Source organism: Salvelinus alpinus, chromosome 6 (assembly GCF_045679555.1).
Source record: "Salvelinus alpinus chromosome 6, SLU_Salpinus.1, whole genome shotgun sequence".
Taxonomy (NCBI): Eukaryota; Metazoa; Chordata; class Actinopteri; order Salmoniformes; family Salmonidae; genus Salvelinus; species Salvelinus alpinus.
The window spans coordinates 13,103,884-13,125,338 of NC_092091.1; the positions used below are offsets into that span (position 1 = coordinate 13,103,884).

The 21,455-nt window shown below is 42.6% G+C and overlaps 2 protein-coding genes across 5 annotated transcripts in view; one reads left to right on the forward strand and one right to left on the reverse strand.

Moving 5' to 3' along the window:
* LOC139578169 (phosphatidylinositol 4-phosphate 3-kinase C2 domain-containing subunit alpha-like) overlaps positions 1-10,167 on the reverse strand; it is a 73,342-nt gene extending 63,175 nt beyond the window's left edge. Inside the window, exons 1-3 of one of the 3 annotated variants that reach the window (XM_071405455.1) lie at positions 10,079-10,134; positions 9,826-9,930; positions 413-1,613 (exon numbers count right to left, since the gene is read on the reverse strand). In XM_071405455.1, coding sequence (XP_071261556.1) covers positions 413-1,525 — 1,113 coding nt within the window. In that variant the 5' untranslated portion in view covers positions 1,526-1,613; positions 9,826-9,930; positions 10,079-10,134. Of the gene's footprint in view, positions 1-412; positions 1,614-9,821; positions 9,931-10,078 lie in introns of all 3 variants that reach the window. The other 2 variants (XM_071405454.1, XM_071405453.1) reach the window with 2 other exon arrangements.
* A 741-nt stretch (positions 10,168-10,908) lies between these two features.
* LOC139578170 (nucleobindin-2-like) lies at positions 10,909-21,236 on the forward strand. Of its 2 annotated transcripts, none has more exons than XM_071405456.1 (13): positions 10,909-11,044; positions 12,248-12,385; positions 15,040-15,147; positions 15,397-15,529; positions 16,221-16,318; positions 17,934-18,119; positions 18,447-18,537; positions 18,659-18,717; positions 18,926-19,018; positions 19,153-19,242; positions 19,365-19,535; positions 19,882-19,942; positions 20,150-21,236. In XM_071405456.1, the coding sequence occupies exons 1-13, from the start codon at positions 10,991-10,993 to the stop codon at positions 20,260-20,262; spliced, it is 1,395 nt and encodes a 464-aa protein (XP_071261557.1). In that variant the 5' UTR covers positions 10,909-10,990; the 3' UTR covers positions 20,263-21,236. The 2 variants fall into 2 exon arrangements, with proteins under 2 accessions (XP_071261557.1, XP_071261559.1); XM_071405458.1 differs by having other exon boundaries at positions 10,936-11,044; positions 12,225-12,385.
* Positions 21,237-21,455: the final 219 nt, after the last annotated feature.

Below are 21,455 nucleotides of genomic sequence, written 5' to 3' on the forward strand. Positions count from 1 at the left end.
AATGGGCATTGCAACCATTACTGATTGCTTGGCTAGTGGTATTTTCTTTAGGGACAAAAATTGAGGTTTCGGCAGTGCCGGTATGATGTGATTGATGTGGAAATTAGCCTTGCTGTTTTGGGGTTTGATGAAAAGACCCTTTAATATTTTGGTTGCGCTAAAGTGCTTGAACTACAATGGGTTATTTTGACTGAGCAATGCTAGAACTTGGTTATTTTGACTGAGCAATGCTAGAACTTGGTTATTTTGACTGAGCAATGCTAGAACTTGGTTATTTTGACTGATCAATGCTAGAACTTGGTTATTTTGACTGTGTTATGACTGCCTGTTTAGGCTGTGGTGTGGTTGTGTACAGAGTTGTTTTGGAGAGAGTTTGTATGATCGTCTTATGCAAGTAGAGTACTAGACATACCTGATTGTTTAGCTTGTGCTGGGAAGAGGATTCTGGGATGGTGAGGGAGTGGCTCCTGGTGACCCCCGCCCCCACCGACAACTGCCGAGGCTGAGAGCGACCTGCGAGATGACCCTTCACCTCAGTTGGTGGACTGCTGCCGCCAGCCCCTCCCTCCGTCTCATCTAGCAGCACGGCGTCCCAGGGGTCCCCGCCGGCTTGCCCTCCCACTACAGTCACAGTGCCGCTCGGTGCCGGTGAGGTGCCCTCCTCACCCTTGCACCCGTTGAGCGGGTCCAGGTCCAGCCACTCGAAGCGGCTGACGGCAAGTGGTTCCACGGCAGGTGGTGGTGGGTTGGGCGCCAGCGACACTGCACTGGTCGGGGCAGCATCCAGGTCAGTACTGGCTGACCTGCCGTTCTTCAAGTATTCCGAGGTGCTGTGGATCTTGTGGAAGAGCTTGGCCATCTCTGGGGTGACGGTGGGCTGCTGGAACACCATGGCTCCGGGCTGCTGGATAGGAGTGAAGGCCATGAAGGAGGTCTGCGGGCCAGGCAAGCCCATGTAGGGCGGCATGGCTGGAGAAAAGCCATTCTGGAAGGAGCAGGTCTGGGGCTTGGGGAACGGAGCAGAGGGGAACATGGGAGCCTGATGGTGGGTTGGCGTGGACACGCCGGAGGGGGTGGAGAGGATGGAAGGCATCCACTGGCCGTTGGGGAAGGGAGAGGGGCTGCAGGTGGCTTGGCTCCCCGGGTAGGAGGCGCTGAGGTTGAATCCCAACACCGAGGAGGGTCGCAAGGCCTTGCCGCTGTTGGCCCCGAAGTTGTCGTCTAGCAGTAGCTTCTCCAGCTCCTCATTGGTCAGCTTGTCCACGTCGATGTCCTGGAAGTTGTCTTTCTCCGCCTGCTTCTTAGCATCGGGGAAGACTATGAGGTCCTTCTCTGGTCGGCTGCTGGAGGAAGGAGTGGGCCTTGGAGCGGAGGTGGTGGTGGTCGCCGGGAGCGCGTGTCTCTTCTCCCTTTGTAGTTTCGCTAAGGCCTCCGCCTCCATGCGAAGGGCCTCCTCCTTACCCACAACCCCCATGGGCTGGGCCACGTCCAGCTTGAACCCATTTCCACTGGATATCTGGGCCATGATGTCAATTTGAGGGTGCCATGTAAGTCGAGTTTGTAGTCAGCACTGGTGACAATGGGTCAGATGGGAGATTTGTTTCTTCAAACACCTGGGAAAGGACGGGAAAAGAGCGCAAGTCACAATACAGACATCACCAGGAACAGTCTACAACCACGACAGGGTCCGACAGAGGCATCTGTTCTGCATTTAGTGAGCCATTTCCATAGCCAATAGTAAAGTCTGCAAGACAAAAAAAAAAACTAGCCGATCCTAATGCCGTTACATTGTTCCCTTACAGCTAGGCTATTTAAAAGGTATTACCAAGATTTATCAGCTATAATCACACGGGACCTTTCTGACTGACTTGTAAAAACATCAGAGCAAGAGGCTTACTGACATCCTGAAGTATCGAAGTTGTTCAACATGTAGAGACCGCAGAGAGAAAATCCCTGACAGCCCCTCATACACAATGATGCACAGTCAGGGTCAAGGTGGAGACCATAAAAGGCCTGTTAAAGTTTACTGCGCCTGACTAGCACAAGGACTGTCACATGGGTTTCACACTACAGTACAATGTGCTTCAAAATAAACCATCTTCCTTACTGTTTTCACTGAGTGTAGCTACAGTACGGATCAATGTAATAAGTGACTGTTATTTGGCTTGTGTGTGTGTTATTGGAGTGAAGAGTTGAGAATCAGGCCAACACGCATCTACTGCATGCCCTTTTCATTGAAATTGATTGTCTGTCTCATACAACAGCAAGCAATAGCCATGTTATCAGAGGCTTACTTCTTCCCGAAAATTGTCAACGCAGTTATTTATGATCATAATAACCATGATACGGGTAGGTAGTTAATCAAATGATGATGTCGTATAAAATGTTTCATAGACAGGCTAAATGATAATACCATGATATTACAGTGACTGTTTTTTTTATTTGTCATCTTCTGTAACAAATCTCAGCAGTATGGTGTAGATGGGTAGGTACAGAACATTAACAGACCTACGTGTTGTGATAAAAACCTCTCCCTGGCTGCAACGTGTGCATTCATTGAGTTCCTCAAAACAACACAGCGCTCTTATTCTCCTCCTCACTACCCAGGCTCTCAGAGTTCTCCCCCCAGGCAACACAGCCCTTTCCTGAGCTTCCCTCCCATAGTGGTGAAGGCTAGCTGTGCATGGGAGCTCTAGCTAGCCTAGCGCCATTGTACGTGAGGAATTTGGCATGAAAGGCAGCCAGACGGGTCTCTTGCTCTCTGTATCATTTTGTATGCTACGGCCCAAGAGTGTCTTATCAGCTGTACTAATATCAGATCCTGGGCAGAGATTCCAGCGGTGGCAAACCAACGGAGGGAGCAACACTCAAACATTTGTCTAGCAGCTTTGTGAAGCCACATTCTGCCAGACAGACGTCGACCGAGTTTGATCTGGGTAAAGAAATCAGGAAGGGAGACTGGTGGTACTGGATGATTTTAATATTTTTGACTCAACATCATGTAGCCTAGAATTTGCAGTTTGTTAAGTTCTGCCCTCAGTCTTCCTTTAAAAAAAAGTAGCCTATACTTTGAGTAGATGCAGTGGGCTATGGCATCTGTTAATGCTATAGGCTAGGCCAGTGGTTTTCAAACATTTGACAGTTTTTGTTGTAGCATTAAAATAGCTCACCTCAATCAAGGGCTTGACAGTTAGTTGACAAGTTGAATTAGGTGTGCTAGCTCTGGAATAGTTCAAATATATGGAATGGCTGGTGGTCCCTGAGGAGAGGTTTGAATTGAAAGGGCTACAGTAAGGGATCAGGCCTATACACATATACATTTTTCATCTGAAGCTTTGCAGAAGGACTGCCAATGCCATTCAAAGTAAGGGTCACTGAGGAAGAATGAGCGAATGCAAGACTATATGCAATATAAATTACAGAACGACCGATAATAGGCAGAGCTGAATTATCGGGTCGATAGTCCTTTTGTAGTCTTTGCCGATAGTAAAGCTGCTGCTATGGCACCCGCCACTCACCGCCTGAGCCACGAGCACTGCACAAAGCCGAGGAATGTCTAGCTGAGAGAATCAGCAGCAAGCAACAAGCTAGCCCATTCTCCAGTAACCAAAACCAAACTCCTGTTGCAAATATTAGTTAATTGACGAATAAAGGCTTGTGTCAACGTGCCCACCCAGACATGCATGCAATAGCAAGCTAGCTATGTGACCTGTTAGCAAAGATCATGATAACTGTGATGTTAGCTAGCTATATTAGCTACTATGTTAGCTAGCTTGCTAGATAAACATGGCGCTAAGATATCAGATAGCTAGCTACGTTGGCTATTAGCTCCTAACATAACCCGGTTATCATTTTCAACATGCACCATTTTCGGCAACGAGCCATCTGACTTGTGGTGCAACGTTAGCTATTCACTGGTGTGCTGATCTGATGAACTGCAATCTTATCCATAAATTGACAGTTGGTAGTCGCATTACATTACTGTTGTGATATGGAAAGGTGTTTTAAAATAGCAAACTTTTTATTTAGACATAGGTTTAGCTTCCTAAGAATCTTCCTGCATGTTTATGCACCAAGAAAGCTGAAGATCAGCACTCGTGTGCATTCACCCTTCTCAAACTATGGGCAGATTTGAGTCATTCAGACAGAACGTGCATCGTTGCTTCATATTCTTTCCTAACCTCGCTCTCCTTGTCAGATATTAAGCACATTTATGGCTTGGTAGCAAAAGTTAAACGCCATTGAGCTAGTTCTCATAGTAGCAGTAAACTGCAGCAAGTGATATGAGCGATGGAGAGAGATATGAAAGGGAGCAAAGTTACAGCCTAGCTCTATCCAATCGTAGCAGAAGGATCAAGTTACAGTGCATTCGGAGAGTATTCATGTTAAGTTAGAACATTCTTCAAAAATTGATTCAATATTTTTTTTCCTTCACCAATCTACACACAAGACCCCATAATGACAAAGCGAGAACAGGTTCAGAAATTATTTTATTTAAGTATTCAGACCCCTTGCTATGAGACTCGAAATTGAGCTCAGGTACATCCTGTTTCCATTGATCATTCCATTGAGATGTTTCTACAACTTATGTCGAAGGCACAGATCTGGGGGAGGGTATCAACACATTTCTGCAGCATTGAAGGTCCCAAAGAACACACTGGCCTCCATCATTCTTAAATAGAAGTTTAGAACCAAGATTCTTCTTAGAGCTGGCCGCCTGGCCAAACTGAGCAATTGAGGGAGAAGAGCCTGTCAGGGAGGTGACCAAGAACCCGATGGTCACTGAAAGAGCTCCCAAGTTCCTCTATGGAGATGGGAGAACAACCATCTTAGCAGCACTCCACCAATCAGGCCATTATGGTAGAGTGGCCAGACAGAAGCCACTCCTCAGTAAAAAGGCACGACAGCCTGCTTGGAGTTCTTCAAAAAAGGCACCTAAAGGCCTCGCAGACCATAAGAAACAAGATTCTCTGGTCTGATGACACCAAGATTGAACTCAATGCCAAGCGTCACATCTGGAGGAAACCTTGCACCACCCCTACGGTGAAACAACATGGTGGCACCATCATGCTGTGGTGATGTTTTTCAGCGGCAGGGACTGGGAGACTAGTCAGGATCGAGGGAAAGATAAACGGAGAAAAGTACAGAGAGATCCTTCATGAAAACCTGCTCCAGAGTGCTCAGGACTTCAGACTGGGGCGAAGGTTCACCTTCCAACAGGACAATGACCCTAAGCACACAGCCAAGACAACGCAGGAGTGGCTTCAGGACAAGTCTCTGAATGTCTGAGTGGCCCAGCCAGAGCCCAGACTTGAACACGATCTAACATCTCTGGAGAGAACTGAAAATAGCTGTGCAGCGACACTCCCCATCCAACCTGATAGAGCTTGAGAGGATCTACAGAGAAGAATGTGAGAAACTCCCCAAATATATGTGTGCCAAGCTTGTAGCATCATACCCAAGAAGACTGCCAAAGGTGCTTTAAACAAAGTACTGTTTTTTAATACAATTGCAAAAAAAATTGAAACCCCATAATGACAAAGCAAAAACAGGTTGTGTATAGATTGACAAGGGAATAATAATTTTAAAAAAGTAATTTTAAAGTAAGGCTGTAAAGTAACAAAATGTGGAAAAAGGGGTCTGAATACTTTCAGAAAACACTGTTCAACCCGCCCATTTCTTGACAGATAGCTGAACTAGCCAATTCAGTCATTTCGTCCTGGCAGCCAAGTTGTTTAGAGATGCGTCCTAACAGAAACGCATATCTATATAGATTGATATCTCCCTCTCTCCAGAGCACGGAATATGGTTTATCTCAGCTCACTGGTCACCATAGCAACACCCACCCGTAGCACGTGCTCCAGCAGGTATATTTCACTGGTCATTCCCAAAGCCAACACTTCCTTTGGCCACCTTTCCTTCCAGTTCTCTGCTGCCAATGACTGGAACGAATTGCAAATATCACTGAAGCCTTATATCTCCCTCTAACTTCAAGCATCAGCTGTCAGAGCAGCTTACCGATCACTGTACCTGTACACAGCCAATCTGTAAATAGCACACCCAACTACCTCATCCCCATATTATGACTTACCCTCTTGCACCCCAGTATCTCTACTTGCACATCTATCACTCCAGTGATAATGCTAAATTGTAAATATTTCACCTCTATGGCCTATTTATTGCCTTACCTCCCTACATTTGCACACACTGTACATAGATGTTTCTATTTGTGTTATTGACTGTATGTTTGTTTATGTGTAACTCTGTTGTTTTTGTCGCACTGCTTTGCTTTATCTTGGCCAGGTCGCAGTTGTAAATGAGAACTTGTCGTCAACTGGCCTACCTGGTTAAATAAAAGGTGAAATAACAAAATTAAATAAGCATCCATGATCACAAATCATGACATTACGTTGAAAGCATCTGCATTGAATAGATGTTCTTTTATATTCTCAAACTAACAGCAGTGCCTACGGTATATGATGTCCTTCCACACAGGGGTGAAATGCTGGAGTGATACTTCGATGTAAATGTTGTTGATCAGTAGGCTAATGGAAGTCCAATGGAAGGCAAACAGATTGTTTATCATCTGTGGCACCATAGACTCCACTGATCAGCCAAAACAAGCTCAATAACTCAATGCATGCACACACTCATATTGAATATGCATTCACCTGTATTGTAGGCCAATGCCATCTTAATTTACCCAGTTTATCAAGAGATGTACCATTCATATACAATTATTAACATTATGTAGTTTGGTAAAAACAGTCCAAGTCCAATTTATTGTTTGATTTTAAAATTGATGCAGTAATGCATACATGGCTGTCTGGAAAATTGTCATCAACATTTTCTATCTCAATGATAAGCCTCCTAAAAAATACACATCGGACATTCTCTAATATAAATGGATGGACATGACTCGCCAAAAGAGTTTAAAAAAGAATGTACCCAAATGTCTCTTACTTTTAGCCTCCACATTTGGCTACTATGTGGGGCTGCAGGAAGGCAGGCTAAACCTACAGACACAGAACAAAAGGTCCTGACCTGAGATGGCCATCATGTTTTAGAAGCACTTAAAAGGGAAAGGGTGAAATTAAAATAAAAAAAGCAGTTGGAGAATAGGCTCAAAGTAAAAAATATCTGTGGTGCTGTAAATGATGTTGGACTAAATTCCCTAATGACATATTAAAGTATAAAGTGTTAAAAAGACGATACTCGAAGCTACCTACTACTATGGAAATGTCTGTTTGACTAGAATAATTTATTAAGGATGGAGGGGTCACGACACCAAATTACATTCTGAGTTTGGAACTTCCGATTTCGATTGAGTAGAATAGCCTCTTTTGCATTTCAAATTGCCTAATAAAAATGTAAGCTAACAATCTACTGGGCAGCAGATCAAAGTACAAAACAACATATTTAAGAAAGGAATGAGTAACCAGGTCAGTTTGTACAGTGATGGCCATTGGCTGGGCTAAATCTAAAATGCTGAGCTTCCTGCTGCTTTGGGTCCAACAGAGAGCTGGTGCAAAATGAAAGAAACACATTCTGACATGACTTTAGTGTCCACGCTTGAAAGTAGAGTCCCAATACATAACTACAATGTCACATTTTGTTGACAAAGATGAGATTTGAGAGGTAAAAGTATGCAACAAAGTGGCAATAGCCTAACTCAAAATGTCAGTTCATAACTTCAGTACATGTGCACTTCAATACTCATGGTTCCCACATGCAAACTCTGCCACAAACAACGTTTCCATCCACAGTTACGCAAATAAAGTCCTACCGTATAAAAACAAATAAACATCACAACTGTGATGGAAACAGGTAGTGTCGCTACAATTTTATAAATGCAGACAATTTATTCGTTCGACACGGTGGGAACTTTTCGTGTCTTAAAGTTTATTACGCAAGAAATGGTGGTGGAAATGCCTTTATGCGCAAATATTAATATAGTAACCACCATATGACTTGAGAAAGCATGCAGTTTACTAGGCTACAGATTAAATAAGTTATGAAGACCTTCACAGGGTGGTGAAAGTGCACAGTGATCTTGATGCTCCTTTCCAATAAATAACGATAATAACGTCTGATTCTGGTGACGTGATGATCGATGCTTGACTGCCGTTTGACAAATAAAAATATGAATCGCTCTTATCCATAAACTCATCATGTAGACTAGCCTACCCACACTGTATCTGCAAGCTGTTGGCTAGAGAGCACGTGCCAGAGTAGGCATATTTGCTATCCAACACAACAGTTTGTGACAAAACTATAGGTTTTGTTGAAAATGTGATGGAAACACATTGAACTTTAAGTTTTCATGTACCGAATACAAATCTAAGTGAAAAAGTACATTGGGTGTACTATGTCATCACGTACTGATTTTTATCCGCAACAAGTCTGTTGCGTGGAAACACAACTGGTGGGAAAATGCGCATATTTTCTTTATGCAGATTTTTTAAATATTCGCATGAAAATCTGTCGCCAATTGGATGGAAAACTAGCTAGACACAGATCCTGCCTTTCCTTCTGGGAAACATTTCTGATGACTGGGCAAATAGTTATTGGACACTCAAAGGAGCACCTGCTTCTCCAGTCTTTCTGTAGTAACATTACCAACTGTTCTGCAGTAACTAGGCCAAGTTTAACAAAACCATAAAGATCATCTTTAACACTAAGATACTTGCTAGGCAGTGGAACAACGATGATTTTAATTTAAAAATCCTCCCGCTCCTTATAGGACACATCACTGCACTCTATACTCCTCTGTAAACTGGTATTCTCTGTATACCCGCCGCAAGACCCACTGGTTGATGCTTATTTATAAAACCCTCTTAGGCCTCACTCTCCCCCTATCTGAGATATCTACTGCAGCCCTCATCCTCCACACACAACACCCGTTCTGACAGTCATATTCTGTTAAAGGTCCCCAAAGCACACATCCCTGGGCCCCTCATCTTTTCAGTTTGCGGCAGCTAGCAACTGGAAAGAGCTGCAAACAAACTCAAACTGGACAGTTTTATCTCAGTCTCTTCATTCAAAGACTCAATCATGGACTCTCTTACATACAGTTGTGGCTGCTTTGTGTGATGTATTGTTGTCTCTACCTCCTTGCCCTTTGTGCTATTGTCTGTACTGCTACCATGTGCTTCTGCCATGTTGCTGTCATAGATCTCTTTATTTTTGTATTTTTTATTTCACCTTTAACCAGGTAAGCTAGTTGAAACCAAGTTCTCAATTACAACTGCGATCTGGCCAATATAAAGCAAAGCAGTGCGACACAAACAACACAGAGTTACACATGGAATAACCAAGCGTACAGTCAATAACACAATAGAAAAAAATAAAGTCTATATACAGTGTGTGAAAATGGCGTGAGGTGGTAAGGCAATAAATAGGCCATTGTAGCGAAGTAATAAATAAATATATATATATATATATACACATATTTTATCCCAGCAGGAGGCCTTTTGCCTTTTTGTAGGCTGTCATTGTAAATAAGAATTTGTTCTTAATGGACTTGCCTAGTTAAATAAAGATTTTTTTTAAAATGTAACACCTGACTCGAGCTGAACTTTGAAGCCGACCCTATTACTACTGTAGCTACTAGTTCCACTGCCACAAATACAATTCGTACTTTGATTGGCACACGTTTCAAGTAGGATTTTACAAATGTAAAATAATAATTTAGAGTTGATTAACTAGTTAGAGATAATTCAGTGAATAAACTTGTCAATATAGTTTGGCTACAGTGACTAACTTCAAATAGCCAGACAGAGAGCGAGAGAAATCAATTTTAGTACGCGACGGTGGCATACCTACGTGTCATTTGTCTTGGAATAATGTGCTCTGGAGGCGTCAAACGTGTATCTTCGTTGATCAGAATTTTGCACAACACTGATTCAATAATTTAAAGCACTCCGTGACCTGCCAACAAAGTTAAACAACAAGGAAGAAACGCAGGAATTTGAGTGCGAGCAAAGCCCGAATACCTGACCGATTTTGGTCAACTATAGTTATCGGTATCTTAACTTTTCCATACATATATGATCGGTAAATAAACATAATTTCTCACCTTTTATCGGTACGATGTTTGTAGCCATTTTCCTGAAGCTGCAATTTTTATCCATCCACTCGCTCGCGCAGACACAACGTCAGTTCCTGTTGAGGTAGTTTGGTTTGGTTTGATCACGTTTCACCAAAATCATACAAAATTGGGAAACAGCGTCACCATGTGGCACAAAACAGAAAGATGACAAGGAAAAATAATCCTGGAAATCTTTGGACAATGTTGATGTTATCTGAATCTCTGATTATAATTTGTGTATTTATGCGTGATGGGCTATTTGGTGTCACTGTCATCAGGTTCACAAACAATATGAACAGCTAGTAAATTGATTTTGTATGTTCCATTTGTAGTCAGATGTTTTTACTTAGCTTGAGAGTTGACTACTATGAGAAAATAACAAACAGAACAGGTTATTCAAATAAAATAAAAAACAAAAGCTGTATCATCTTAACCTCAAGACACACGACATGAGAAATTCTAAGACATTTACATTTTAAGGGCTGTGCATTGCATTCAAATTACTATTGTAATTCTTGACTCCCAGAATGACTCAAATACATGCAACAGTTGAGACTGGAATGGGTTGGACCACGTCCCAATTCAGCATCTCTTTGGCTCTGATGTAACTCCGCCCTCTTGCTTTACACAGGTTTGTAAACGCCACGTACATCTTGCTTCACAGCACCTTGACCAACAATTTCATGCAAACAATTTGTCTGACTACTTCTGCCCAACTGGCTGCCAACGCGACTATCACAGAGCAAAGAGAACATTTCTACCCAATGGGAATGGTTGGGGGCGGGGCGTTGCCATGGCAATTAGCTGTTCGGTTGGTCTTACTAAGAAGAGGCTGACCGGTGTAAAGTGCATGACATCTGTAAACAGACTCCAGTCTTTTCGAATTGTCTGCAGGGTTGGATGAATTATAGCAAACGTTTAAAAAAAATAACTGAAAAGGGGGGCACTGTCAAAGTAAGTTTTTGCTTCTTTTAGCTTTTCAATTAAATGTAACGTTAGTATCATACTATTATGGACAACTTACATTTCAGTAGTTGGAGATCATGCGTGCTCGTGATCTATCCACACCCTAACGTTACTTGTTCAACACTTCAGTACCTAGCTAGATAGTTATTATGCTGCTACCTGTATATCTTACACATATTTTACCTTTATTTAACTAGGCAAGTCAGTTAAGAACAAATTCTTATTTTCAATGACGGCCTAGGAACAGTGGGTTAACTGCCTGTTCAGTGGCAGAACGACAGATTGGTACCTTGTCAGCTCAGGGATTTGAATTTACAAGCTTTCGGTTAATAGTCCAACACTAACCACTAGGCTACCCTGCCGCCCAGAGCTCATTAGAATATTATCAAAAAATAACCACAATATGAACCTGGTAAAATTAGATGGCTAGATAACAGATGTAACAGAACAAGTGCAACAATATTGACTGCTGATGTGGTCATGATGTTACACCTAAACAGGTTGACAAGGTTCTCTTTCAGGTGTCAAAGCCCAAGAGAACTGGGCTACGTTAAGTTGCTAAACGTTGTCGAACGCTGCAGATAGAAATGCAACCAACATGATTTTTTTGTTCTACATGTCGGAGAGGCACTTTTGTTCTGCATAACATATCTGAACGTTCCAAAACGTGTCCTGCTGAACACCCCTTATATCCCATAGACAAGTGAGTGGCACAGTCACCACGGTTTTATTCTGGTCGAGGTTACTGTGGGGATTAAGATTAAACTAGTTTAACTTGTCAACACATTGGTCAGTAGGGAGGAGTGGGTGTGGGTTCACTGGCTCCAAAAGCATCGGCCACATTTCCAAGGCCAGTGAGCTTACTGTAAGAGGGTGATGTTTACTGAAGAACAGTTCAGTATAACCCTGTTTATTCATGTTATCTATGAAACATTTAGGATTTTAATATGCCCTATATACATAAAGAGATCGTTTGGCAACATACAATATCAATGACTTACCTATAGGCTCAAATAGATGCTGTATACCTTGCCATTCTGTCTATGAAATAGTAGATTAGTGTCAGTTCATTTAACCAACTGTGAAATGTGTCTATTTGACCATTAGCCATTTCTCATAGTTTCTCTTGAAGCAGCTGTTTATGTAGTCAATGATTAACCTCAGCTAGGTGATGTTCTCCTGTGTACACAGATGTTGTGGAGTAAAGCCTCTTGCCACTACACTGTGCTCCTCCTGAGCCTGTGGTTCTGTGTGGAAGCAGTGCCCATCGCTGTGGACAAGACTAAAGTGGAAACCCCAGAGGAGAAACTGGAGGCACCACAGAGTGTGGTGAGTGGATAGTGGTGAGTGTGGAGTGTGTGTGTTTGTGTTGCAGTACCTACATTGCCTTCGGGAAAGTATTCAGACCCCTTGATTTCTTTCTCAAAATGTTGCTACGTTAAAGCCTTATTCTAAAATTAATTCAATGTACACACTACCCCATAATGACAAAGCGAAAACAGGTTTTGAGATTTCTTTTTGCAAATTTATAATAACAAAACAACAACAAATGTATTTACATAAGTGTTCAGACCCTTGGTCCACCCAATCCTTTACAGACTGAAACCAACAGGTCTGACCATTCTCTGTTCCACCCAATCCTTTACATACTGAAACCAACAGGTCTGACCATTCTCTGATCCACCCAATCCTTTACAGACTGAAACCAACAGGTCTGGCCATTCTCTGGTCCACCTAATCCTTTACAGACTGAAACCAACAGGTCTGGCCATTCTCTGGGCCATCCAATCCTTTACAGACTGAAACCAACAGGTCTGGCCATTCTCTGGGCCATCCAATCCTTTACAGACTGAAACCAACAGGTCTGGCCATTCTCTGGGCCATCCAATCCTTTACGGACTGAAACCAACAGGTCTGGCCATTCTCTGGGCCATCCAATCCTTTACGGACTGAAACCAACAGGTCTGGCCATTCTCTGATCCACCCAATCCTTTACAGACTGAAATCAACAGGTCTGGCCATTCTCTGGGCCATCCAATCCTTTACAGATTGAAACCAACAGGTCTGGCCATTCTCTGGGCCATCCAATCCTTTACGGACTGAAACCAACACAATACCCATCATTACACCCAGAGCCATACTGTATATAGCAGTGCATTCGGAAATTATTCAGACGCCTTAACATTTTCCACATTTTGTTACATTACAGCCTTATTCTAAAATTGATACAATTATATTTTTTTCTTCATCAATCTACACAAAATACCCCATAATAACAAAGTGAAAACAGGTTTTAGAAATGATTGCACTTTTTCTTTTTTCTTATACCTTATTTACATAAGTATTCAGACCTTTTGCTATAAGACTTGAAATTGAGCTCAGGTGCGTCCTGTTTCCATTGATCAACCTTGAGATGTTTCTACAACTTGATTGGAGTCCACCTGTGGTAAATTCAATTGATTGGACATGATTTGGAAAGGCACACACCTGTCTATATAAGGTCCCACAGTTGACAGTGCGTGTCAGAGCAAAAACCAAACCATGAGCTCCGAGACAGGATTGTGTCGAGGCTCAGATCTGCGGAAGTGTACCAAAAATGTCTGCAGCATTGAAGGACCATAAGAACACAGTGGTCTCCATCATTCTTAGGTGGTTCCAAACTTCTTCCATTTAGACTCTTCCTACAGCTGGCCAAACTGAGCAATCGGGGGAGAAGGGCCTTGGTCAGGAAGGTGACCAAGAACCTGTTGGTCACTCTGACAGAGTTCTAGAGTTCCTCTGTGGAGATGAGAGAACCTTCCAGAAGGACAATCATCTTTGCAGCACTCCACCAGTCAGGCCTTTCTGGTAGTGGCCAGACGAATGCCAATCCTCTGTAAAGGCACATGACAGCCCGCTTGGAGTTTGCCAAAAGGCAGCTAAAGACTCTCAGACCATGAGAAACAAGATTCTCTGGTCTGATGAAATCAAGATTGAACTCTTTGGCCTGAATGCCAAGCGTCGCGTCTGAAGGAAACCTGGCAGCATCATGCTGTGGGGGTGTTTTTCAGCGGCAGGGACTCTGAGCCTAGTCAGGATCGAGGGAAAGATAAACGGAGCAAAGTGCAGAGAGATCCTTGATGAAAATCTGCTCCAGAGCACTCAGGACCTCAGACTGGGGTCAATGTTCACCTTCCAACAGGACAATGACCCTTAGCACACAGCCAAGACAATGCAGGAGTGGCTTCGGGACAGGTCTCTGAATGTTCTTGAGTGGCCCGGACTTGAAAACGATTGAACGTCTCTGGAAAGACCTGAAAATAGCTGTGCAGCAACGCTCCCCATCCAACCTGACAGAGCTTGAGAGGATCTGCAGAGAAGAATGGGAGAAACTCCCCAAATACTATTTTTCCAAAGGTGCCTCAACAAAGCACTGATTAAAGGTTGTTACTACTTATGTAAATGTGATATTTCCGTGTTCTTATTTTTTCTACAAAAATTGCTAGAAACTTGTTTTTGTTTTGTCGTTATGGTGCATTGTGTGTAGATGAGATTTTAATTTTTTGTGAAGTTCATCATAATTTATTACACTTGTAGAGGTAGGACCACACACCATATCATTACATGACTCCAAGTTTACTTCGATAGGATGGTTATTAGATTAATATTTGTGCATAAAGGCGTTCCCACCGCCATTTGTCGCATAAAACATTTTACCGACACAAAAAGATCCCACCATGTCGAACGAACAAATCATCTGTCGGCATTTATAAAATTGTACCGAAACTACCTGTTTCCGTCACAGCTGTCATGATTTGTTTTTGTACGCTCTTGGAGCATGAATAATGAGTCAGAAAGAGGAAAAGCTCTTAAAGAAATACACCACTGCAGAAAATGGAAGGAGGTCTAGACATACCATAGGCCACATGTGAATCCAATGTAAACCTGTCCCCTTTCCACTTACGTACTGCAATGTGGATTTGGACTTTGGGTTTTTGTTTCAGGACACCGGGCTTCACTATGACCGCTACCTCAGGGAAGTCATTGATTTCCTGGAGAAGGACCAGCATTTTAGAGAGAAGCTCCACAATACAGACATGGAGGACATTAAGGTACCCCAGCAGCTATAGCATTTGCAGGGCCGTGTTCATTAGACGCCAAACAGATTTTAAAAAACGTACTGAAACAGGGATGGGCTACCTGTACTCGTCCAATAAGAAATGCTCATTTTATTTTCCCGTTGCAAAACATTTTCAGCTGTTGTTCGTTCCTGCCCTAATGAACACGATCCAGCTGGCCTCGTCGGGCTCCTTTGATTGTTTTTGGCCCTCAAATCTCTGGCTGCTTTTGTTTCTGAGCAGCAAGGCAAGCTGGCCAAAGAGCTGGACTTTGTCGGCCATCACGTGAGGACCAAACTGGACGAGCTGAAGAGGCAGGAGGTGAACAGGCTAAGGACGCTCATCAAAGCCAAACAAGACGCTGAGGGAGGGCATGGTAAGCTGGTGTATCTGTTATTCAAATATGTAATTTCCTGTCTAAATGGCTGCCATCCTATGAGCAGGAATGCTTGTCCAGTTGACAGGAAATGATGCAGTGAACCACCAACATCCTAAGATTGATATAGTGTGTCACATAGGAAAGTCGAAGTGCCTTGAGGTTATTGTTCAAGTAAATAGGAAAGTCACATGTTGTGAAATGTCTATATTGACACATTTGGGAAGAGGGGTTGAGGTTCTACTACCGAGCATGGTCTTGCACTCAACCAAGACCGTGCTTACATTGGAACTGCCAGAAATACTTGGCTGTGGTCACTGCCAAAGCTAACGTGCAGTCGAGAGTCGGTCATCAAAAAACTCTCAACTGCCTGGGAAATGTTAGCACATTCTTTTAGCGTTGCACTACAAATGTCCACAATGTCAGTAACTGCTTGGTGTCATCAGTCAACATAGTGTGACTAGTTAATTATTAAGAGGGGATTTTAATGTGGAACATTTCAAAGTAAAGGTCACTATCATTAATTACAATGATTTGAATTGTGGATAAACATCAGCTGTAACTACACAATTACCTCATCATATACAGCCTCCATTTTGTCAGCAGTTTTCAGCAAGGGACTTGTAACCACTTAACTCGTATAGTATTAGTTTCCCTCCTAATTAGAGCCTTCTCTCCTCTTTCCCCTCAGAAATGAACCACAAGGCGATGCTCAAGCAGTTTGAGTACATGAACCACATGAACCCACACACCTTTGAAGTGGAGGACCTGGATAAGCTTATTCAATCGGTAGGGATGTTGTCCGTACACACTACACCACGGATCATCAACTAGATTCAGCCTCCAATTTTATTTCTTGAGCGGATGGTCGAGGGACCGGAAACATAATTACATATAATTTGCAGACTGCAAATTGACCGCAAGAAGCCCAAACATATATAATATTTGACTAAAACATAATAATTTCAAACCTTGCTTACATTTGTATACAATCATGTCTCTCTATTATGCGTGTGAATACTTGAACAGATTTCCCAAATGAAAATCCCTTGGAGCTGATTTCGCCAGTTGGGGAACCCTGCACTACACCATGATACAATGATTAAAATGGCCGCACAACGGTTCTTAAAACCACTGTGCTCAGAACTTGTGGTGCATGTACCAAAATTAAACCAGAGTCTATACTGAAAAAATTGTTTTAAAAGTTCACACACTGACAATGGCCTTACAACAAATGTTTGCTCTGCACTTGTCTCTTGAATGAATAAACAACTCTCTGGTGAACGAGGACATCCATTTTGAGCCAACAGCCCAAAGGGGTTGTAGCCTTAAAGCTAACTTGTTGTGTTTGAATAGCAGCTGTATTGGGAAGTATACCCTAACCATGCACACCACGTACATGTGCTCCATCTGGTGGAAAAAATACGTTTAGAGGACGATCATTTACACTTAAAATTAGTCATCAGGAACATGTCATGTCTTTCTCACTCTCTTCTCTAATGGTCTCGTTCCCCAGTTGTTATTGGTCTCTGACACTGGACAGTGGGCTTGTATTTATTTAAATTCCAGATTGTAATGGGAATTTTCAGGTGAACAAAATGTAGAGCTGTCGTTGAGGAAGTCAATCCAGTTTAATACAATAATTCAGGCAGACACCTCCAGAACATAAGCATAGAAAATGTCTAACGGTCCTTCTCTAAGGCACCTATATTAATCAGTTAATCAGACCGTACCAAATATTCTGTACACATCAGCCCGAGAGACTTGTACAAAGTCACAACATCAGCGACTACAGGATCACACTGTGTCACAGAGATATTTTCAGTGTACCTTCTGCAGCTCTGGCATCAATCACTATCAAACATTCAACACTGACAGACATTTGATACAGGCAGTTAAAACAGGTCAAAGGTAAGAACATTCATACTTAGTTACAGCAGATAATTGTAGACTCACAAGTGAAAATGACCTAATTATATGGTACTTAAATGTACATGGTTAAGTCCTGTTTCCCTCCCCAAGAGAATGTATCTGCATGCGTCTCCCGAACATAAAATCCTGTTTATTACATAGGAGGCTGCGGAGGGGAGAACGACTCTTACTAATGTTTGGAATGGAGTAAATGGAATGCTATCAAACACATGGAAACTATGTGTTTGAGTTCAATACCATTCAATTTGTTCCGTTCTAACCGTTACTATGAGACCGTCCTCCCCAATTAAGGTGCCACCGGGCCGGTTATGGTTTATTACATATCAATCCTGTAAATCAAATACTGGAAAAGAATTAATCAAATCATTTCTCATTACACAGATCTGTCAAAATGTTCACTTACCTGGTATAATTAGGGTTGCTATAGGAAGAATAAGAATCGCATGCTTTCTCTTTCCTGGTTGATATATAGGCTACCAATGACTTGGAGAACTTTGACCAGAAGCGTCACGAGGAGTTTAAGAGGTACGAGATGATGAAGGAGCACGAGAGGAAGGAGCACCTGAAGAACCTCGACGAGGAGCATCGTAAAGACGAGGAGCAGCACTATGAAGAGCTGAGGAAGAAACACGCAGACCATCCTAAAATCAACCACCCTGTAAGACGTTTACCTTTATACTGTAACTAAACCCAAAATCAACCACCCTGTGAGGCATTTACCTTGATAATCAACCCCCCCCCTAAGACATTTCAGTGACATTAAACCCCAAATTCACTAGCCTGGTCTCAGATCTTTTTGTGCTGTAGACCTGTAGCCAACCATATGAGTTGGCTTCACAGCACAAACAGATCCTGGACCAGGCTACAAAGTGTGTGTGTGTGTGTGTGTGTGTGTGTGTGTGTGTGTGTGTGTGTGTGTGTGTGTGTGTGTGTGTGTGTGTGTGTGTGTGTGTGTGTGTGTGTGTGTGTGTGTGTGTGTGTGTAGGGCAGTCAGGACCAGCTGAAAGAGGTCTGGAAGGAGTCAGATGGTTTGGACCCAAATGACTTTGACCCCAAGACCTTCTTCAAACTCCACGGTAAGTTCACACCAGAAGCTATTCACAGCTTGAAACCACTGAACAAAAGTCAGATAAATTAATATTGTCTCAAATTACACACCAACCACAATGAAGCCTATTGAGAAATTATGTCTTGCAGATTCCAACGGAGATGGCTACATTGATGAGCAGGAGCTTGAAGCCCTGTTCACTAAAGAGGTGTGTGTGTGTGTGTGTGTGTGTGTGTGTGTGTGTGTGTGTGTGTGTGTGTGTGTGTGTGTGTGTGTGTGTGTGTGTGTGTGTGTGTGTGTGTGTGTGTGTGTGTGTGTGTGTGTGTGTGTGTGTGTGTGTGTGTGTGTGTGTGTGTGTGTGTGTGTTTTTTTTGTAGCTGGAATAGGCCTAGTTTTGAAATGTGTGTGTTTTGTAGCTGGAGAAGATGTACAGACCCAATCTAGATGAGGATGACATGACAGAGATGGAGGAGGAGAGACTGCGCATGAGGGAACACGTCATGAATGAGGTGAGCTGGCACGAGGGGTGGGGTATGATGGGGTCACTGAGTCATACACACAGCCAACTGTTTTCAGGATTTTGCCCCACTGCTTCTTCAGTCAACCTACTTGCTGACATTGATTTCCTTTCATCTGTACTCAGGTAGACACCAACAAGGACAGACTGGTCTCCCTGGAGGAGTTCCTGATGTCCACAAACAAGAAAGAGTTCTTAGAGCCAGACAGCTGGGAGGTAAGAGACAGGTTGCCACCACCTGCTGCCACCTGAGGTGGTCAAGGGTACAGACATGTTGTTAACTCTGAGAGGCTATGCAGTAATGGAGCTTCTACCCTCTCATCTCGTCTCCTCCTCAGACTCTGGAGCAGGCTCCCGCGTACACCGACGAGGAGATGAAGTTGTTTGAGGAGCAGCTGGCCCAGGAGGAGAGCAACCTCAACCAGAAGAACTCAGATCTGCAGAAACAGAAGGAGGAGCTGGAGAGGCAGCAAGAGAAGCTCAACGCCCAGAAAGCTGAGCTGCAGCAGGTAACATAATACATAGCAATGTTAGCATTTACAAAATGTTAGCATAAACAGCTAACAATCAATTAACAGCTAACATTGTTAACGTTTGACACCAAATGCATCTGCAGCACACAGCAGCAGAGCTTTGACACAGTAGAATCAAGTACCTTCAGTATTAGAGGGGTAACCAACTTAAATAAGTGACTTGTAATTTGACTGTTTATTGTGTGACATTGGCTCACCCTCAACAAAAGAGAGCACCATTTCATCTACAATTTTGTTAATTGTGAACACTTTTGAACTGGGTTATCACTCTCCCATGTTGTTGGTGGATAACATCTCCTTCTCTTGTCTGTCTTCTCCTCAGGCTGTGGAACACATGCAGATAATAAAATCGGAAAAAGCAAACGCCGCCATTGAGGTTAAAGGTTAGTTCAAGTTGCCTTCAGTTATAATATCCTCTATCATAGACTGGTATTACCATCATTAATAAGAACTATTGGTCGAATCCTAACTTCCACTTAAGTAGTCATGCATTGATGTCAATGGGAGACCAAGTCAACATTTGACTGAAGAGGAAGTTAGGATTTGCCCTCATCTGTTTCAAACACGGTGATGTGTTAACTTGTCTTTAGATGGAGGTGCGACAGTAGCAGTACCCCCTGGAGGTCAAGCATTGCCAGTATTACCAGGAGCCATTCTACCTCTACCCCCCGGTCACCAGCAACACTTACCTGCACGCTCTTAGCAGGCCTGGCAGCTTTTTCCTGTGTGTGGATCTGTGTGTGTGTGTGTATATAAATCTCGCAGTGAATCAGTTTTAGTCTGTTTTAATGTGTTGTCAGACCTCCGGATTTCCCACAACACACCCCGAATGCACATATACAGTCCAACAATTTCCAGACACTAGCTAAACCAATTAGAATGTAGCCTTTGATTTTGACCCACTTCTAGTTGTGGCGTTCTGTAGCTGGCAGGAGCAGCCAGCACAACCGACAAGACTTGAAAGAATCTCTGAACCAGACATTCTGTGGACAATCCACTCTTCGTTATTAGTTCATTATAACCTATTGACAACCACGGCACAGTTCTAGATGGGAAGTGCTTTGGGAGAAGTGGGAAGAGTTTTTGTTCCTGAATATTAGCAGAATGTGTGCAGTATTTCGTTTTCTACCTAGTTAGGTAGGCTACCCAGTGGCATCGTTTCTTGGAAAAACATGTTTAAAATTCATTTGGTTTAATAGTTTACAGAGGAGGTCAAATTAATGTCTATTTTGACATGCTGCTTGATCCAATCCATGGATTTGTGGGGTAATACCATGGATATTTGACATTAATACCACAGATATTGTTCTATACTTAAGACCATGGGTATTCTACTATACTTAATACCAGTGGTGAAAAGTACTTAAGTATAAATACTTTTAAGTACTACTTAAGTAGCTTTTTTTGGTATCTTTACTTTATTTTTAATTTTTTGACAACTTTTACTTCACTCCATACATTTTCCCTGACACCCAAAAGTACTCAATACATTTTGAATGCTTAGCAGGACATGAACATGGTCCAATTCACACACTTATCAAGAGAACATCCCTGGTCATCCCTACTGCCTGATCTGGTGGACTCACGAAACACAAATGCTTCATTTGTAAATTATGTCTGAGTGTTGGAGCGTGCCCCTGGCTATCCGTAAATAAAAATTAAAAAAAAGTAAAACTGGCTGTCTGGTTTGCTTAATAAGCAAATTGAAATTATTTATACTTTTACTTTTGATACTTAAGTATGTTTAAAACCAAATACTTGTAGACTTTTACTCAAGTGTTATTTTACTTGGGGACTTTCACTTTTACTTAAGTCATTTTCTATTAATTTATCTTTACTTTTACTCAAGTATTACAATTGGGTACGTTTTCCACCACTGCTTAATACCATGGTTTC